Source organism: Oncorhynchus clarkii, chromosome 20 (genome assembly GCF_045791955.1).
Source record: "Oncorhynchus clarkii lewisi isolate Uvic-CL-2024 chromosome 20, UVic_Ocla_1.0, whole genome shotgun sequence".
NCBI classification, from domain to species: Eukaryota; Metazoa; Chordata; class Actinopteri; order Salmoniformes; family Salmonidae; genus Oncorhynchus; species Oncorhynchus clarkii.
The window spans coordinates 76,394,695-76,409,447 of NC_092166.1; the positions used below are offsets into that span (position 1 = coordinate 76,394,695).

At 41.1% G+C, this 14,753-nt stretch overlaps 1 protein-coding gene across 1 annotated transcript in view; it reads left to right on the forward strand.

Moving 5' to 3' along the window:
- The window catches only part of LOC139375694 (bone morphogenetic protein 5), a 37,291-nt gene extending 22,782 nt beyond the window's left edge, over window positions 1-14,509 (forward strand). The window contains exons 3-7 of the mRNA XM_071117502.1: window positions 4,669-4,817; window positions 12,643-12,840; window positions 13,451-13,527; window positions 13,965-14,075; window positions 14,285-14,509. Coding sequence (XP_070973603.1) covers window positions 4,669-4,817; window positions 12,643-12,840; window positions 13,451-13,527; window positions 13,965-14,075; window positions 14,285-14,434 — 685 coding nt within the window. The 3' untranslated portion in view covers window positions 14,435-14,509. The remainder of the gene's footprint in view (window positions 1-4,668; window positions 4,818-12,642; window positions 12,841-13,450; window positions 13,528-13,964; window positions 14,076-14,284) is intronic.
- Window positions 14,510-14,753: the final 244 nt, after the last annotated feature.

Below are 14,753 nucleotides of genomic sequence, written 5' to 3' on the forward strand. Positions count from 1 at the left end.
TGAAGTGATGGTGGAGGAAATAGCAGCCAGGAAAAGGTTGCTATTGGTGAGACTTGATAACTGTGTGGTCACTGCAGAGACCAAAAAGAAAGGATGGGCGAGAGTGGCCGAGTCTGTCTCTGCCGTCGGGGGTATGGCAAGGGACAGTGACGCCGTAAAGAAGAAGTGGTCCGACATCAAGTCGGCTGCTAAGAAGAAGGGACAGTGACGCCGTAAAGATGAAGTGGTCCGACATCAAGTCGGCTGCTAAGAAGAAGGGAGCTGAGAGACCATTCATGTGGACCAGCTGAAGGAGAAGGTGTCGTCCATCATAGAGATGGTGGTAGACGGACTGCGCAACCGGTAAATTAGTTAGATACGTTAGCTAGCTAACGTGTAAAGACATTATAGCCAACATAGCTAACAACGTTAACGTTAGCTAAGTTAGCCGTGTTCTTCTTTGCAAATTGACGAGATAGCACTAGCTATTTAACACTTCTAGAATATTGTAATATGTTGTTAATTACTAGCTAGCTAGATAATGCATGTTTAATTTGTATTCTTGCTGTATTTAAATATCCGTTAGCCAACTGTGTCTGTGGCTCAAGAAAACGTTCATGGTTACAAAAGTATCCATTCGTCTCAAGACAAGGGTTTAAGCTGTTCTAAAGTTAAGTACATTTCCAAGAAGAAATTCTAAAGCATTATTTTCAAGAATCCCATTTCTTTTCAACTTTTTTCTTAGGAAGACATTTAGGAAAAACCTTAAGAACATTTCCAATAACTTTATTGAGGAATAGCAATTTTTCTTAACTTTATTCTTAAGTCTATAGTTAAGGGGAAAAAATGGCTGTTAAGAAGAAATTTCTTCTTAAGGTTTTGTAAATCCTGCCCATGGGTCTTCTTCACATTTTTTTTCAGAATGTTTTGTGACATCAGACAAAGCCTCTTTCAACCCTTTATACAGTTTGGAAACCGTATGTGGCTTGTCCAGTGTTTGCTGCACAGAGAGAATAACGTGTTGTATCTGCAAAACTTCACCTCAGCTCCGTCACAGACTGGTTTTCTCAGGCTGCCTGACTCTGCTGAGACCCCTGTCACCATCTGATCCTCCTAAAATGAGGCATGACAATGAATTACCTTGGTATATATTTATACATGATGTTATCCAAGAATATAATCAATGGTTCAATAATTGAAATGACCATCATTCCCAGATCTCAGACTGTAGCTTTAAGTTGCTGTCCTGTGGCTACTGTAGGTCTACCCATCAATTCAAGATGGAACTTTGTATCATTCACTGATATTGTTAATATACTGCAAAATTCACCTGAGCTCTGTAGATTAGTCTTCCCTGACCCATGTCACCATCTGATCCTTCTAAAACATGATGAGCAGTATTGTGTACTGTCTGTGCACTAGAGGGCTACATTCCCGGGGGATGCCTGCAGGACCTGAAAGAGATCATTGCGGTGCGGTCTGCATTTTTCATGCTGCAGGCGGTCAGACAAATTACTTTAGGATTAAAATATTTTTCTTGTCCCACAGATTATTTGAAAACGGTCCTCTTTCTGCTTTGTATGTGTTAGCCTATTGTATTGTATTGTATTAACTTCTTGTTGGCCAGGTGGGACGCTACCGTCCCACCTGGCCAACATCTGGTGAAATTGCAGAGCGCGAAATTCAAAAATACTAAATTCAAATATTTAATATTCTTGAAAATATATGTGTTATAAATCAAAATAAAGCTTAACTTCTTGTTAATCCAGCCGCTGTGTCAGATTTCAAAAAGGCTTTATGGCAAAAGCACACCATGCGATTATCTGAGGACAGCGCCCCGCATAGAAACACATGAAAATCATTTTTCACCAGGAATGTGCGACACATAAATCAGAAATAGCGATATAATTAATGCCTTACCTTTGAAGATCTTCTTCTGTTGGCACTCCAAGAAACATCATGTCCCAGAAACATCACAAATTGTCCTTTTGTTCGATAATGTCCTTCTTTATGTCCCAAAAATGTCAATTTATTTGTGGCGCTTGATTCAGAAATACACCGGTTTCAACTCGCCCAACATGCCTATGCAGTATCTAATAAGTTACCTGTAAACTTGGTCCAAAAATTTCAAACAACGTTCCTAATCCAACCTCAGGTAGTCTAAAACGTAAATAATCAATCAAATTTAAGACGGAATAAACGGTTTCTAATACCGGATAAATACAACGTGAAGCGCGCTCCAGTTCACGTGCACCAAAACAGTCGAGTCCACCTGGAGTGACACATACAATGAGTAGGACTACTTCTTCATTTCTCAAAAGAAAAACATTGAACAATTTCTAAAGACTGTTGACGTCTAGTGGAAGCCATAGGAACTGCAACCAGGTTCCTAATAATAAGGGTATCCCATAGAAATCCATTGGAAAATCCTATGACCTCAATTGTTTTTTCCCCTTGATGGTTTGTCCTCGGGGTTTCGCCTGCCAAATCAGTTATGTTATACTCACAGACATTATTTTAACAGTTTCAGAAACTTTAGAGTGTTTTCTACCCAAATCTACCAATTATATGCATATCCTTGCTTCTGGGGCAGAGTAATAAGCAGTTTACTTTGGGCATGCTTTTCATCCGGATGTCAAAATACTGCCCCCTACCCAAGAGAGGTTTAAAAGCACATATTTTTCCGCATTACTTACACACTCAGAATATGGTGCTTCAACTTTAGTAGCCTACCTCTCCTAGTTGGGCGTGAGAGTTCAAGTGCATCTAGAATGTGTGGTCTCATTGAAATAGACTAAGCTGCATACATGGGCAGAGAATCACGTGGCTGTTAACTTAAATATGATTAGACTGTAGTTTACCACAGTGTCTGTAAATAAATATTGGTAATGGAACGAAGTGGAGGGTGCTCAACCAACGTGAGTTGAAGTGCAATCCAAAAATATAATCAGCACTGAAAAGAAAAAGGCACAATACGAACATTGGTTAGGCTACTATGGTGAGCGAGGGTTGCGCCTTTTCTTTTTCAATAAGCATTGATTACCCATTTATTTGTCAATGCCTGCAAATGGTCCTCCTAAAAGGTAGGCTATATCCTATAGGACTCTGCAAAAAAATAGCAAGTGTCGCTGTCATCATTCTTGCTGCTTCAAGTTCAGTAGCCATACAGTACCTGCGAGATCAGGTGCGATTGTGGTCTCAATTAAATAGAGTAGGCTATAGCCTATGCATGGGCAGAGAAGCACTGGGCAGTTATCTTTCTAAGAAAATATACTTCCTAATTAGTTTACTACATTGCCTAGAAATAGGCCTAAATATTGATAACCCATATTTCTTGGTCTGAAAATCTTCCCACTCCTTAAAGGTAGGCCCAAAAATACTGTACATACAAGCAACTGCTGTTATATAGTTATAATAGGGACCTCATATCGCAATCTGACAGACAGCTAGAGGCTAGAGCTGACCTGGCTATGGTAGCTACTAGCTAGTGCAGCTAATTCATTCACCTCTGTCGAGAGAGGATGAAACTTTGGCAAATGTTATATGTCAGTCACACTAGCTAATATCTCAGCATTGCGAATAAACACTAGTTTTGTTTTATTCTGTTAAGTTAAACAGCAGTTACCTTACCAGCTACATCAGTCAACTAAAGAGTAGCCAGTTTCTGCTCTGTTTGCTTTTACAACTTGGAAAAAAAGTGTAACACACTGACAGCAGCTGCCTCTGTTCAACTCTCTGGTGCTGGTCCAACCAGCCTTCCAGTTCCTTTGCCTTTTACACAGCCTGTCCGCCCCCTCTGTGGTGTCCGGATCGTCCTAAATCCAGCCTGCTGAACACTCCAAACAGCCTAGTGGACCTCTCTGAGGCGTCCACGTCGTCCTAAAGCACACTGTTGCCGCTTTTTTGTATCATATTGCAATGATAAAACTGGGGGGGACAGAAATGTAATTTCAGAATGTAAATGATTCCATTAGGTATTTATTGTGGAATTGTTAGATATTACTTGTTATTGCTGCACGGTCAGTACTAGAAGCACAAGCATTTCGCTACACTCGCAATAACATCTGCTAAACACATGATTGTGACCAATAAAATTTTATTAGATTTTATTTGAGTTTGAAATGTAATTTCAGAATGTAGGGACGACATGACCCCCAGTTCCCAGTGAAAGTTGCGTGCCTGTATTTCAGAAGAATTTACTTCAAAATATGGGGCTCAAAGGACAGAGCAAATGGGATCAATAAATGTAACTAGCAAGATACATGTTTGTCAAAGGATGTTTTTGGCTCAGATCTGAGAGAGAAAGATGGAATAAATTGCATCCAGTAGGGATTATTCAATGGTACTTTGTTTCTATAATAATTTCCAATATGGTGTGTCAGGGCCTCCTTAACTGTTCTTCTGCTTCCAAGTCTAAACGACACAGAGGAAGCATGTTCTCACTTTGTGTGGCCCCGTGCAAGTTTTAACAAAATTAACGTGGAATGACAGGAATTTCATGATTAGTTCCAGAGCTTAAAGAGGAGAGGAAGGCCCATCAGTTATATCACCACTGTGCTAAATCTTTTTTATTCAATAAATCAAACTATTACACATAATAATGTATGTGCATTGCTTTGCGTGTCAAGTGATCACATGCATTCACCTGTTATTTTTGTATTGATTTTCTATGTATTTTTTCCTCAACAGGGATGCAGAGACGTTCTTGTTGGATTCCAAAAAGATCAAGGCCTCTGATGGGGGTTGGCTGGTCTTTGATATCACAGCTACCAGTAACCACTGGGTGCTGAATCCACTGCAGAACATGGGTCTGCAGCTCTCTGTTGAAACTATGGATGGTAATGGAAGCATTACTTTTCTTCGGCCTTTGTTGTTGCTGGGAATTACATGTAGAAAAGCAAATGACAGTTAAACTTTGTAGTTACCCCAAAACTGGTCTTCCAAAGTCACACCCAAGTTCTTTGCCATCTTGTAGGTAGACACAGCTGTCCATAGAGGAGAGGTTAGGTCTTTATTGTCAAGGTTTGAGGTTGTGATGTTGATGTTTACCATGAAGAGATACATACTGTACCATATCATAACCTGTATGTCAGATGAGAGAAGGACAGACAGAGCTGTTTGCCTTCTGCATAGCAAATGTAGGATAAGCCCTGTGAAGAGAAAACAGAGCCCTGTGACTTGGTCGTGGTCTACAGAGAGAACAGGGGAGGAGAACTGAGCCTTGGGGAAAGGGGAAAGGGGTTGTGGTCTACAGAGAGAACAACAGGGGAGGAGAACTGAGCCCTGGGGAAAGGGGAAAGGGGTCGTGGTCTACAGAGAGAACAACAGGGGAGGAGAACTGAGCCCTGGGGAAAGGGGAAAGGGGTTGTGCTCTACAGAGAGAACAACAGGGGAATAGAACTGAGCCCTGGGGAAAGGGGTCGTGGTCTACAGAGAGAACAACAGGGGAGGAGAACTGAGCCCTGGGGAAAGGGGAAAGGGGGAAACCTAGTCAGTTGCACAACTGAATACCTTTAACTGAAATGTGTCTTCCGCATTTAACCCAACGCGTGTTGCTTGGCTTCATGGGCTCCCAAGTGGCGCAGTGGTCTAAGGCACTCTGTCTCAGTGCAAGAGATATAACTGCAGTCCCTGGTTCAAATACAGGTTGCATCACATCTGGCTGTGATTGGGAGTGCACAATTGACCCAGTGTAGTCTGTGTTTGGCTGGGGTAGGCAGTCATTGTAAATAAAAATTAGTTATTCACTGACTTTCCTAATAATAAATAAAAGTTAAGGATAGATCCTCTTCATGTGTTTGTGGTGATCATCCTGAGAAGCCCATTCCTCATAGAGGTTAACAATTGTATTTGTATTTACAGATGGCATACATGTTTGTTATTAAGGCACATGAAAGCTCACATGTTCGAGAAGGCATTTCTGCCAAGAATGCAAGTTGCTCTTATCCACAGCAACTTACAGTTAGTGCATTCATCTTAAGATAGCTAGGTAAGACAGCCACATATCACAGTAAAATGTGACTCATTTCAGGAAACTAGGCATATGTCGCAGGTCACTACTTCACAGGAGAGCCGTTTGAACGTAAACATTTTTATCAAAATGCGTTCTTGGCAGAAATGCCTTCTCGAACATGTGAGCTTTCATTTGCCTTAATAACAAAACTATGCAATCTGTAAATACAAATACAATTGTTAAATTACGAGCCTAGTTGGTTGAGCCACAGAAAAAGTCAGCAAACCTCCCACTAGCCATGATTGGCTGAGATAATGAGTGGGCTGGACTTGCCGAGAGATGAGTTGGGATTGTTCTGCCATATGAACTCAGCAAAAAAAGAAACGTCCTCTCACCTTCAACAGAATTTATTTTCAGCAAACTTAACGTGTAAATATATGTATGAACATAACAAGATTCAACAACTGAGACAAACTGAACAAGTTCTACAGACATGTGACTAACAGAAATGGAATAATGTGTCCCTGAACAAAGTTGGGGGGCTAAAAATCAAAAGTAACAGTCAGTATCTGGTGTGGCCACCAGCTGCATTAAGTACCTGTCACGAGAATTATGTTCTCAATGTTCATAAACCCAATTTAATTAATTACTCAGCCTGAAACCCAGAATTTGTAAGAAACTGGTTGAAATGAATCAGACGGAGGCCCAGCTACAAGTCAAAAAATGTATATACGAGAGCACGCTAGCCTGTTGTACAAAACAATACATTTTATGCTGGCTTTTCACGCACACCTTCACACAAACATACGCACACACATTCACACAAACATATGCACACACATTCACACAAACATATGCACACACATTCACACAAACATATGCACACACATTCACACAAACATATGCACACACATTCACGCAAACATATGCACACACATACATCGACACAAAACAGAAGGTATCCGACGCACATACTGTCTCACTACCCAACCGACAGAGATTAGGGAGACCTTGTCCTTGAGACGCCCCGTTCTCTCCCAAATCTCTAGTCAGGTCGGCATCGAATATTGCTCAGACAGTCTGTGCTCAAGACGCTATAATAGACATATTGTTTGAGTGACTAAAACTACACATATCATTAATTATAACTTTATGATTCTAGTCAATTTCTACAATGATATGGTTTCTGAGTGGAGTATTCTAATCATTCCTTTAAAGCTATAAATTCCATCAACAGTACCGCAGTGCATCTCCTCCTCATGGACTGCAAAAGATTTGCCAGTTCTTGCTATGATATGTTACCCCACTCTTCCACCAAGGCACCTGCAAGTTCCCGGACATTTTTTGGGGGAATGGCCCTAGCCCTCACCCTCCGATCCAACAGGTCTCATATGTGCTCAAAGGGATTGAGTTCCGGGCTCTTCGCTGGCCATGCAAAACACATTCCTGTCTTGCAGGAAATCACATACAGAACGAGCAGTATGGCTGGTGGCATCGTCATGCTGGAGGGTCATGTCAGGATGAGCTTTCAGGAAGTGTACCACATGAGGGAGGAGGATTTCTTCCCTGTAATGCACAGCATTGAGATTGCCTGCAATGACAACAAGCTCAGTCCGATGATGCTGTGACACATCGCCCCAGACCACGACTGTAACGGCAGATCTTCATCTGAACAGGAGTAAGGATCGGACCAAGATGCAGCGTGGTAAGTGTTCATGACGATATTTTAATAAAGACAAAATGAACACTCGAGCAAAAACAATAAACGATAACGTGAAATCTACAAAAAACGAAACAGTACCGTGTGGTGACAAACACACACACGGAAACAAACACCCACAAACTACCAGTGAAACCCAGGCTACCTAAGTATGATTCTCAATCAGAGACAACTAACGACACCTGCCTCTGATTGAGAACCATACTAGGCCGAAACAGAAACCAAACATAGAAAAACAAACATAGACTGCCAACCCCAACTCACGCCCTGACCATACTAAATAAAGGCAAAACAAAGGAAATAAAGTTCAGAACGTGACAATGACGGACCCTCCACCTCCAAATCGATTCCGCTCCAGAGTGCAGACCTCAGTGTAACGCCTCAGTGTATCACCCCAGATGAGACAAAACCGTGGCTTGTCAGTGAAGAGCACTTTTTGCCAATCCTGTCTGGTCCAGCGACGGTGGGTTTGTGCCCATAGGAGACTTTGTTGCCGGTGATGTCTGGTGAGTAGCTGCCTTACAACAGGCCTACAAGTCCTCAGTCCATTCTCTCTCAGCCTACTGCGGACAGTCTGAACACTGATGGAGGGATTGTGCGTTCCTGGTGTAACTCAGGCAGTTATTGTTGCCATCCTATACCTGTCCTGCAGGTGTGATGTTTGGATGTACCGGTCCTGTGTAGATGTTGTTACATGTGGTCTGCCACTGCGAGGATGATCAGCTGTCCATCCTGTCTCCCTGTAGCGCTGTCTTAGGCGTCTCACAGTACGGACATTACAATTTATAGCCCTGGCCACATCTGCAGTCCTCATGCCTCCTTGCAGCATGCCTAAGGCACGTTCATGCAGATGAGCAAGGACCCTGGGCATCTTTCTTTAGGTGTTTTTAGGAGTCAGTAGAAAGGCCTCATTGGTGCCCTAAATTTTAATAACTTTGAACTTAATTGCCTATCGTTTGTAAGCTGTTAGTGTCTTAACAACCGTTCCACAGCTGCATGTTCATTAATTGCTTATGGTTAATTGAACAAGCATGGGAAACAGTGTTTAAACCCTTTACAGTGAAGATCTGTGAAGTTATTTGGATTTTTACAAATTATCTTTGAAAGACTGAAAAAGGGACTTTTCTTTTTTTGCTGAGTTTAGTGCGCTTCTGTCTATTTGAGCTGGTCAATATGTCTAAGTAATCCTGTCTAGCGTGGCTTTTTTAAAAGTGTATTGTGTAGTAAAACTGCATAAGTGTTGCTCTCCACTTTCTGGAGGACTGAGTTTTGAAATCAGTGGAATATAGTATGTCTCCGGATTACATCTTCAACCTAAGAGCAACCATGGCATCCGACAGGAGACGCTTCCATCCATGAATAATGTAAGATAAGATATTAAGATATTCTAGCTAGCCATATTTTCAGATATTACAAATGTCTCATTTTGACAGAAAGAGCCATCAGAATGTTCGGATCAGCTCTACTAATTGGCCAAAGCATCCGGTGTGCACTCTGAACGCGAAATGCTCTGAATTTACTAACGGACAGTCTGACAACACAGTTGCAGTCACCAATGTTCTGGATAACATAACAGCCTAATTAGTTCTGCTAGGGTGAGTAATGTTCAGTGAGCTGTTCTCTCTCACTTAAGTAGCTAACAAGTTAGCTTGGGTGCTTGACTGCTGCTGTTAGTACATTCGGAACAACCCTTAAGAGCTGGGTGGGGCTAAAGCTGAAGAGGGTGTGAATGATGCTGAATGGGTGTAGACAAGAAGGTCTTTGTCCTGGTTTGCTAACTACCTCTCTCAAAGAGTGCAGTGTATAAAATCAGAATATCTGCCGTCTCAGCCACTGCCTGTCACCAAGGTACACCCCAAGGCTCGATCCTAGGCCCCATGCTCTTCTCAATTTACATCAACAACATAGCTCAGGTAGTAGGAAGCTTTCTCATCCAATTATATGCAGAGGATACAGTCTTATGCTCAGCTGGCCCCTCCCCAGATTTTGTGTTAAATGCTCTACAACAAAGCTTTCTTAGTGTCCAAAAAGCTTTATCTGCCCTTAAAACAAAGGTCCTGTGGTTTGGTAAAAAGAAAGCCTCTGACGGTTTAGAGCTTGAAGTAGTCACCTCATACAAGTACTTGGGAGTATAGCTAGATGGTACACTGTCCTTCTCTCAGCACATATCAAAACTGCAGGCTAAAGTTAAATCTAGACTTGGTTTCCTCTATCGTAATATCTCCTCTTTCACCCCTGCTGCCAAACTAACCCTGATTCAGATGACCATCCTACCCATGCTAGAATACAGAGATGTAATTCATAGATTGGCAGGTAAGGGTTCTCTCGAGCAGCTGGATGTTCTTTACCATTCGGCCATCAGATTTGCCACCAATGCTGCTTGTAGGACACATCACTCTGTATACCCATCGCAAGACCCACTGGTTGATGCTTATTTATAAAACCCTCTTAGTGCTCACTCCCCCCTATCTGAGATATCTACTGCAGCCCTCATCCTCCACTTACAACACCCGTTCTGCCAGTCACATTCTGTTAAAGGTCCCCAAAGCACACACATCCCTGCGTTTCTCGTCTTTTCAGTTCACTGCAGCTGGCGACTGGAACAAGCTGCAACAAACACTCAAACTGGACAGTTTTATCTCAATCTCTTCATTCAAATACTCAATCATTTACACTCTTACTGACAGATGTGGCTGCTTTGCGTGATGTATTGTTGTCTCTACCTTCTGGCCCTTTGTGCTGTTGTCTTTGCCCAATAATGTTTGTACCCTGTTTTGTGGTGCTACCATGTTGTGCTGCTGCCATGTTGTGTTGCAACCATGTTGTTGTCATATTGTGTTGCTAACATGCTGTGTTGTCATGTGTTGCTGCCATACTATGTTGTTGTCTTAAGTCTCTCTTTATGTAGTGTTGTGTTGTCTCTCTTGTCGTGTTGTGTGTTTTGTCCTATATTTTGATTTAATACATGTTTATTTTTAATTCCAGCCCCCATCCCCGCAGGAGGCCTTTTGCCTTTTGGTAGGCCGTCAATGCAAATAAGAATTTGTTCTTAACTGACTTGCCTAGTTAAATAAAGGTTAAATAAAAAATAAAACATTCCAGCTAAACAACGTATACATTTTGTAGCGTTTTGCAAAACAAAATCAAAATATACAGTTGAAGTCGGAAGTTTACATGCACTTAGGTTGGAGTCATTAAAACGCGTTTCTCAACCTCTCCACAAATTTCTTGTTCACAAACTATAGTTTTGGCAAGTCGGTTAGGACATTTACTTTGTGCATGACACAAGTAATTTTCCCAACAATTGTTTACAGACAGATTATTTCACTTATAATTCACTGTCTCAAAATTCCAGTGGGTCACTAAATTGACTGTGCCTTTAAACAGCTTGGAAAAATCCAGAAAATGATGTCATGGCTTTAGAAGCGCTGATAGGCTAATTGACATCATTTGAGTCAATTGGAGGTGTACCTGTGGATGTATTTCAAGGCCTACCTTCAAACTCAGTGCCTCTTTGCTTGACATCATTGGAAAATCAAAAGAAATCAACCGAGATCTCAGAAAAAAATTGCAGACCTCCACAAGTCTGGTTCATCCTTGGGAGCAATTTCCAAATGCCTGAAGGTGCCACGTTCATCTGTACAAACAATAGTATGCAAGTATAAACACCATGGGACCACGCAGCCGTCATACCGCTCAGGAAGGAGACGCGTTCTGTCCCCTAGAGATGAACGTACTTTGGTGCGGAAAGTGCAAATCAATCCCAGAACAATTGCAAAGGACCGTGTGAAGATGCTGGAGGAAACAGGAACAAAAGTATATATATCCACAGTAAAACGAGTCCTTTATCGACATAACCTGAAAGGCCGCTCAGCAAGGAAGAAGCCACTGCTCCAAAACCGCCATAAAAAGGCCAGACTACGGTTTGCAACTGCACATGGGGACAAAGATCGTACTTTTTGGAGAAATGTCCTCTGGTCTGATGAAGCAAAAATAGAACTGTTTGGCCATAATGACCATTGTTATGTTTAGAGGAAAAAGGGAGAGGCTAGCAAGCCGAAGAACACCATCCTAACCATGAAGCAAGGGGGTGGCAGCGTCATGTTGTGGGGTTGCTTTGCAGGAGGGACTGGTGCACTTCACAAAATAGATGGCATCATGAGGTAGGAAAATTATGTGGATATATTGCAGTAACATCTCAAGACATCAGTCAGGAAGTTAAAGCTTGGTCGCAAATGGGTCTTCCAAATGGGCAATGACCCAAAGCATACTTCCAAAGTTGTGGCAAAATGGCTTAAGGACAACAAAGTCAAGGTATTGGAGTGGCCATCACAAAACCCTGACCTCAATCCTATAGAAAATTTGTGGGCAGAACTGAAAAAGCGTACGCATGAAAGGAGGCCTACAATACTCAGTTACACCAGCTCTGTCAAGAGGAATGGGCCAAAATTCCCCCAACTTATTGTTGGAAGCGTGTGGAAGGCTACCCGAAACATTTGACCCAAGTTAAACTATTTAAAGGCAATGCTACCAAATACAAATTGAGTGTATGTAAACTTCTGACCCACTTCGAATGTGATCGAAAGAAATAAAAGCTGAAATAAATCATTCGCTCTACTATTATTCTGACATTTCACATTCTTAAAATAAAGTGGTGATACTAACTGACCTAAGACAGGGAATGTTTTACTAAGATTAAATGTCAGGAATTGCGAAAAACTGAGTTCAAATGTATTTGGCTAAGGAGTATGTAAACTTCTAACTTCAACTATACATTTAAAATCTATGACTGAAACATCTGAGAACAGTAATATTTTACACACACATGAAAGTATCCATATGCAATCCTAAAAACACAAATGTGAAGGATTGGTGGATATTGCCTTTTGGAAATCAACTCTTGTGTTGTGCCCCGATCATTGCATTTGATTGGATAGGAACGTAAGTATGCTTCTGTTTGCTGCTATTCACACTGCTTGTTGTTTTAAAGGACGGAGTATCAACATGAAGTCTGCTGGCATCGTTGGTAGGAATGGACCACAATCCAAACAGCCGTTCCTAGTCTCATTCTTCAAGGCCAGTGAGGTATTGCTGCGCTCTGTCAGGGCCGCTGGTGGAAAGAAAAAGAATCACAATCGTAACAAATCAGGTGGTCAACAGGAATCATCACAGGCACCGAAAAGTGGAGGTGGGCATATTAAACGATCATAATTGTTATGTCTACCCTCCAGGATGTTATGTCTGGAGTGACTCAAGCAGCTTCTTGTTGCCAATTAGCCTTGTTTTGGCAGTTACACGTGTACTATAGATCCATATAAAACACATACTGTAGCTTTTCAAAATAATAAACCTACCTGCTGAATCTTTTACCCTTCCTTCAACTCAGGATGGTCCATGGATATTAACATGTAACGCTCACCTTATATAAATACTCTAGCTAAAGTACACAAAATGTCCCCAATGACCCTCAATAAATTAGTTTAATTTGGCTGTCATTTTATAGAAGTCTATGTGCACTTGCTTCAGCTCCACAGCTGTTCAGAACTGATGTGGTTCAGTGCTGTTAGGGACACCCAGTCAACACCCTTTCAGTGGCCGCTTTACTGTAATAACTAGAAATGAGTTGGTGCTGCCATTTGCTGTTAACAGTTTGTTAACATTTCACTAATAATTTTCTAGTTTCCTATTGTCCAAAATAATAATAGTGCTCACAGGTGCTCAATAAAATAAAATAAAAGCCTAATGATGCATGAAAAACCGGTAAACTTGCAGATTAATTTAATGTTTCTTGTTTTCAGATCATAACACCAGTGAACAGAAACAAGCCTGCAAGAAGCATGAACTTTACGTCAGCTTCCGAGACTTAGGATGGCAGGTAAGAAAGATGGAATACCATTTCAACCTTACCATGTCTATTCTACACTGTCATAAGCATGTCAGAGCAGAAGGCACATAGGCTGCGTTTAGACAGGCAGCCCAATTCAGACCAATTATTTTCCTTCTCCAATAATTGGTCTTCTGACCAATAACATCAGCTCTTTTTCATGGCTGATTTGATTGGTCAAAAGACCAATTAGTAAAAAAAAATATCAAAATCATAACATGTGTGTTACATGTGTGTTACAAATATGTGTGTGTTTGTAAAAACACCTCTTTTAGTTTCAACACTGTTATTTAGGGTATTCAACGCAGTGCACGAGAAACAGACAGATGACTGACTAAAGAAAACACATGAAGTGTGAATGAAGTGTCTTCAATATTCAATGAGGAGCACGTTCAGGCTTATTTTGTCTTTTTTCATTCTATTTGAAGGACTGGATTATTGCACCTGAAGGCTATGCTGCTTTTTACTGCGATGGGGAATGTTCTTTTCCACTCAATGCACATATGAATGCGACAAATCACGCCATTGTGCAAACTCTGGTAAGTGCAAAGCCTCAAAAGTTACTTATTTGAATTCATATTGAATTTCTTTAACAATATGGTGATAATTATTCCCTCACCATATAGATTTTATGAGCTTCTCAAACTGCTGCTTTGATGCTATCTCCTTTCTATACTCAGTCCTTTCTTTCTTTCTTTCAGTCATTTTCATTTATATTTTACTCAGTCCTTTCTGTTCACTTCCACAGGTCCATCTGATGTTCCCTGACAATGTGCCAAAGCCATGCTGTGCACCGACCAAGCTGAACGCTATATCTGTGCTTTACTTTGATGACAGCTCAAATGTCATCCTCAAGAAATACAGAAACATGGTCGTCAGGTCATGTGGTTGCCATTAACAGGCAAGAAGCGTTATATTTCACATATGTGGTATTGCTGAAAAAGTACAATATCGATTTAGATAGGTTGGAGGTGTGATGTACAGTATTATGTATATATTAGTTGTATTTACTTATTTATTTCCCCTATTTTTGTGGTAACACTCAACATTGTACAATGAATATGACTTAGAATATGAAATTAGAGTGCATGTATATTAGACATCACTTGGCACTCTCTCCTGTAGGCCATATCAAACATATACGTTGTTATAGTTGTAGGATTTTGTTGTACATCTTAGCAAAAGGAAACTTCTCGATCCAATATGGATCTATTGGA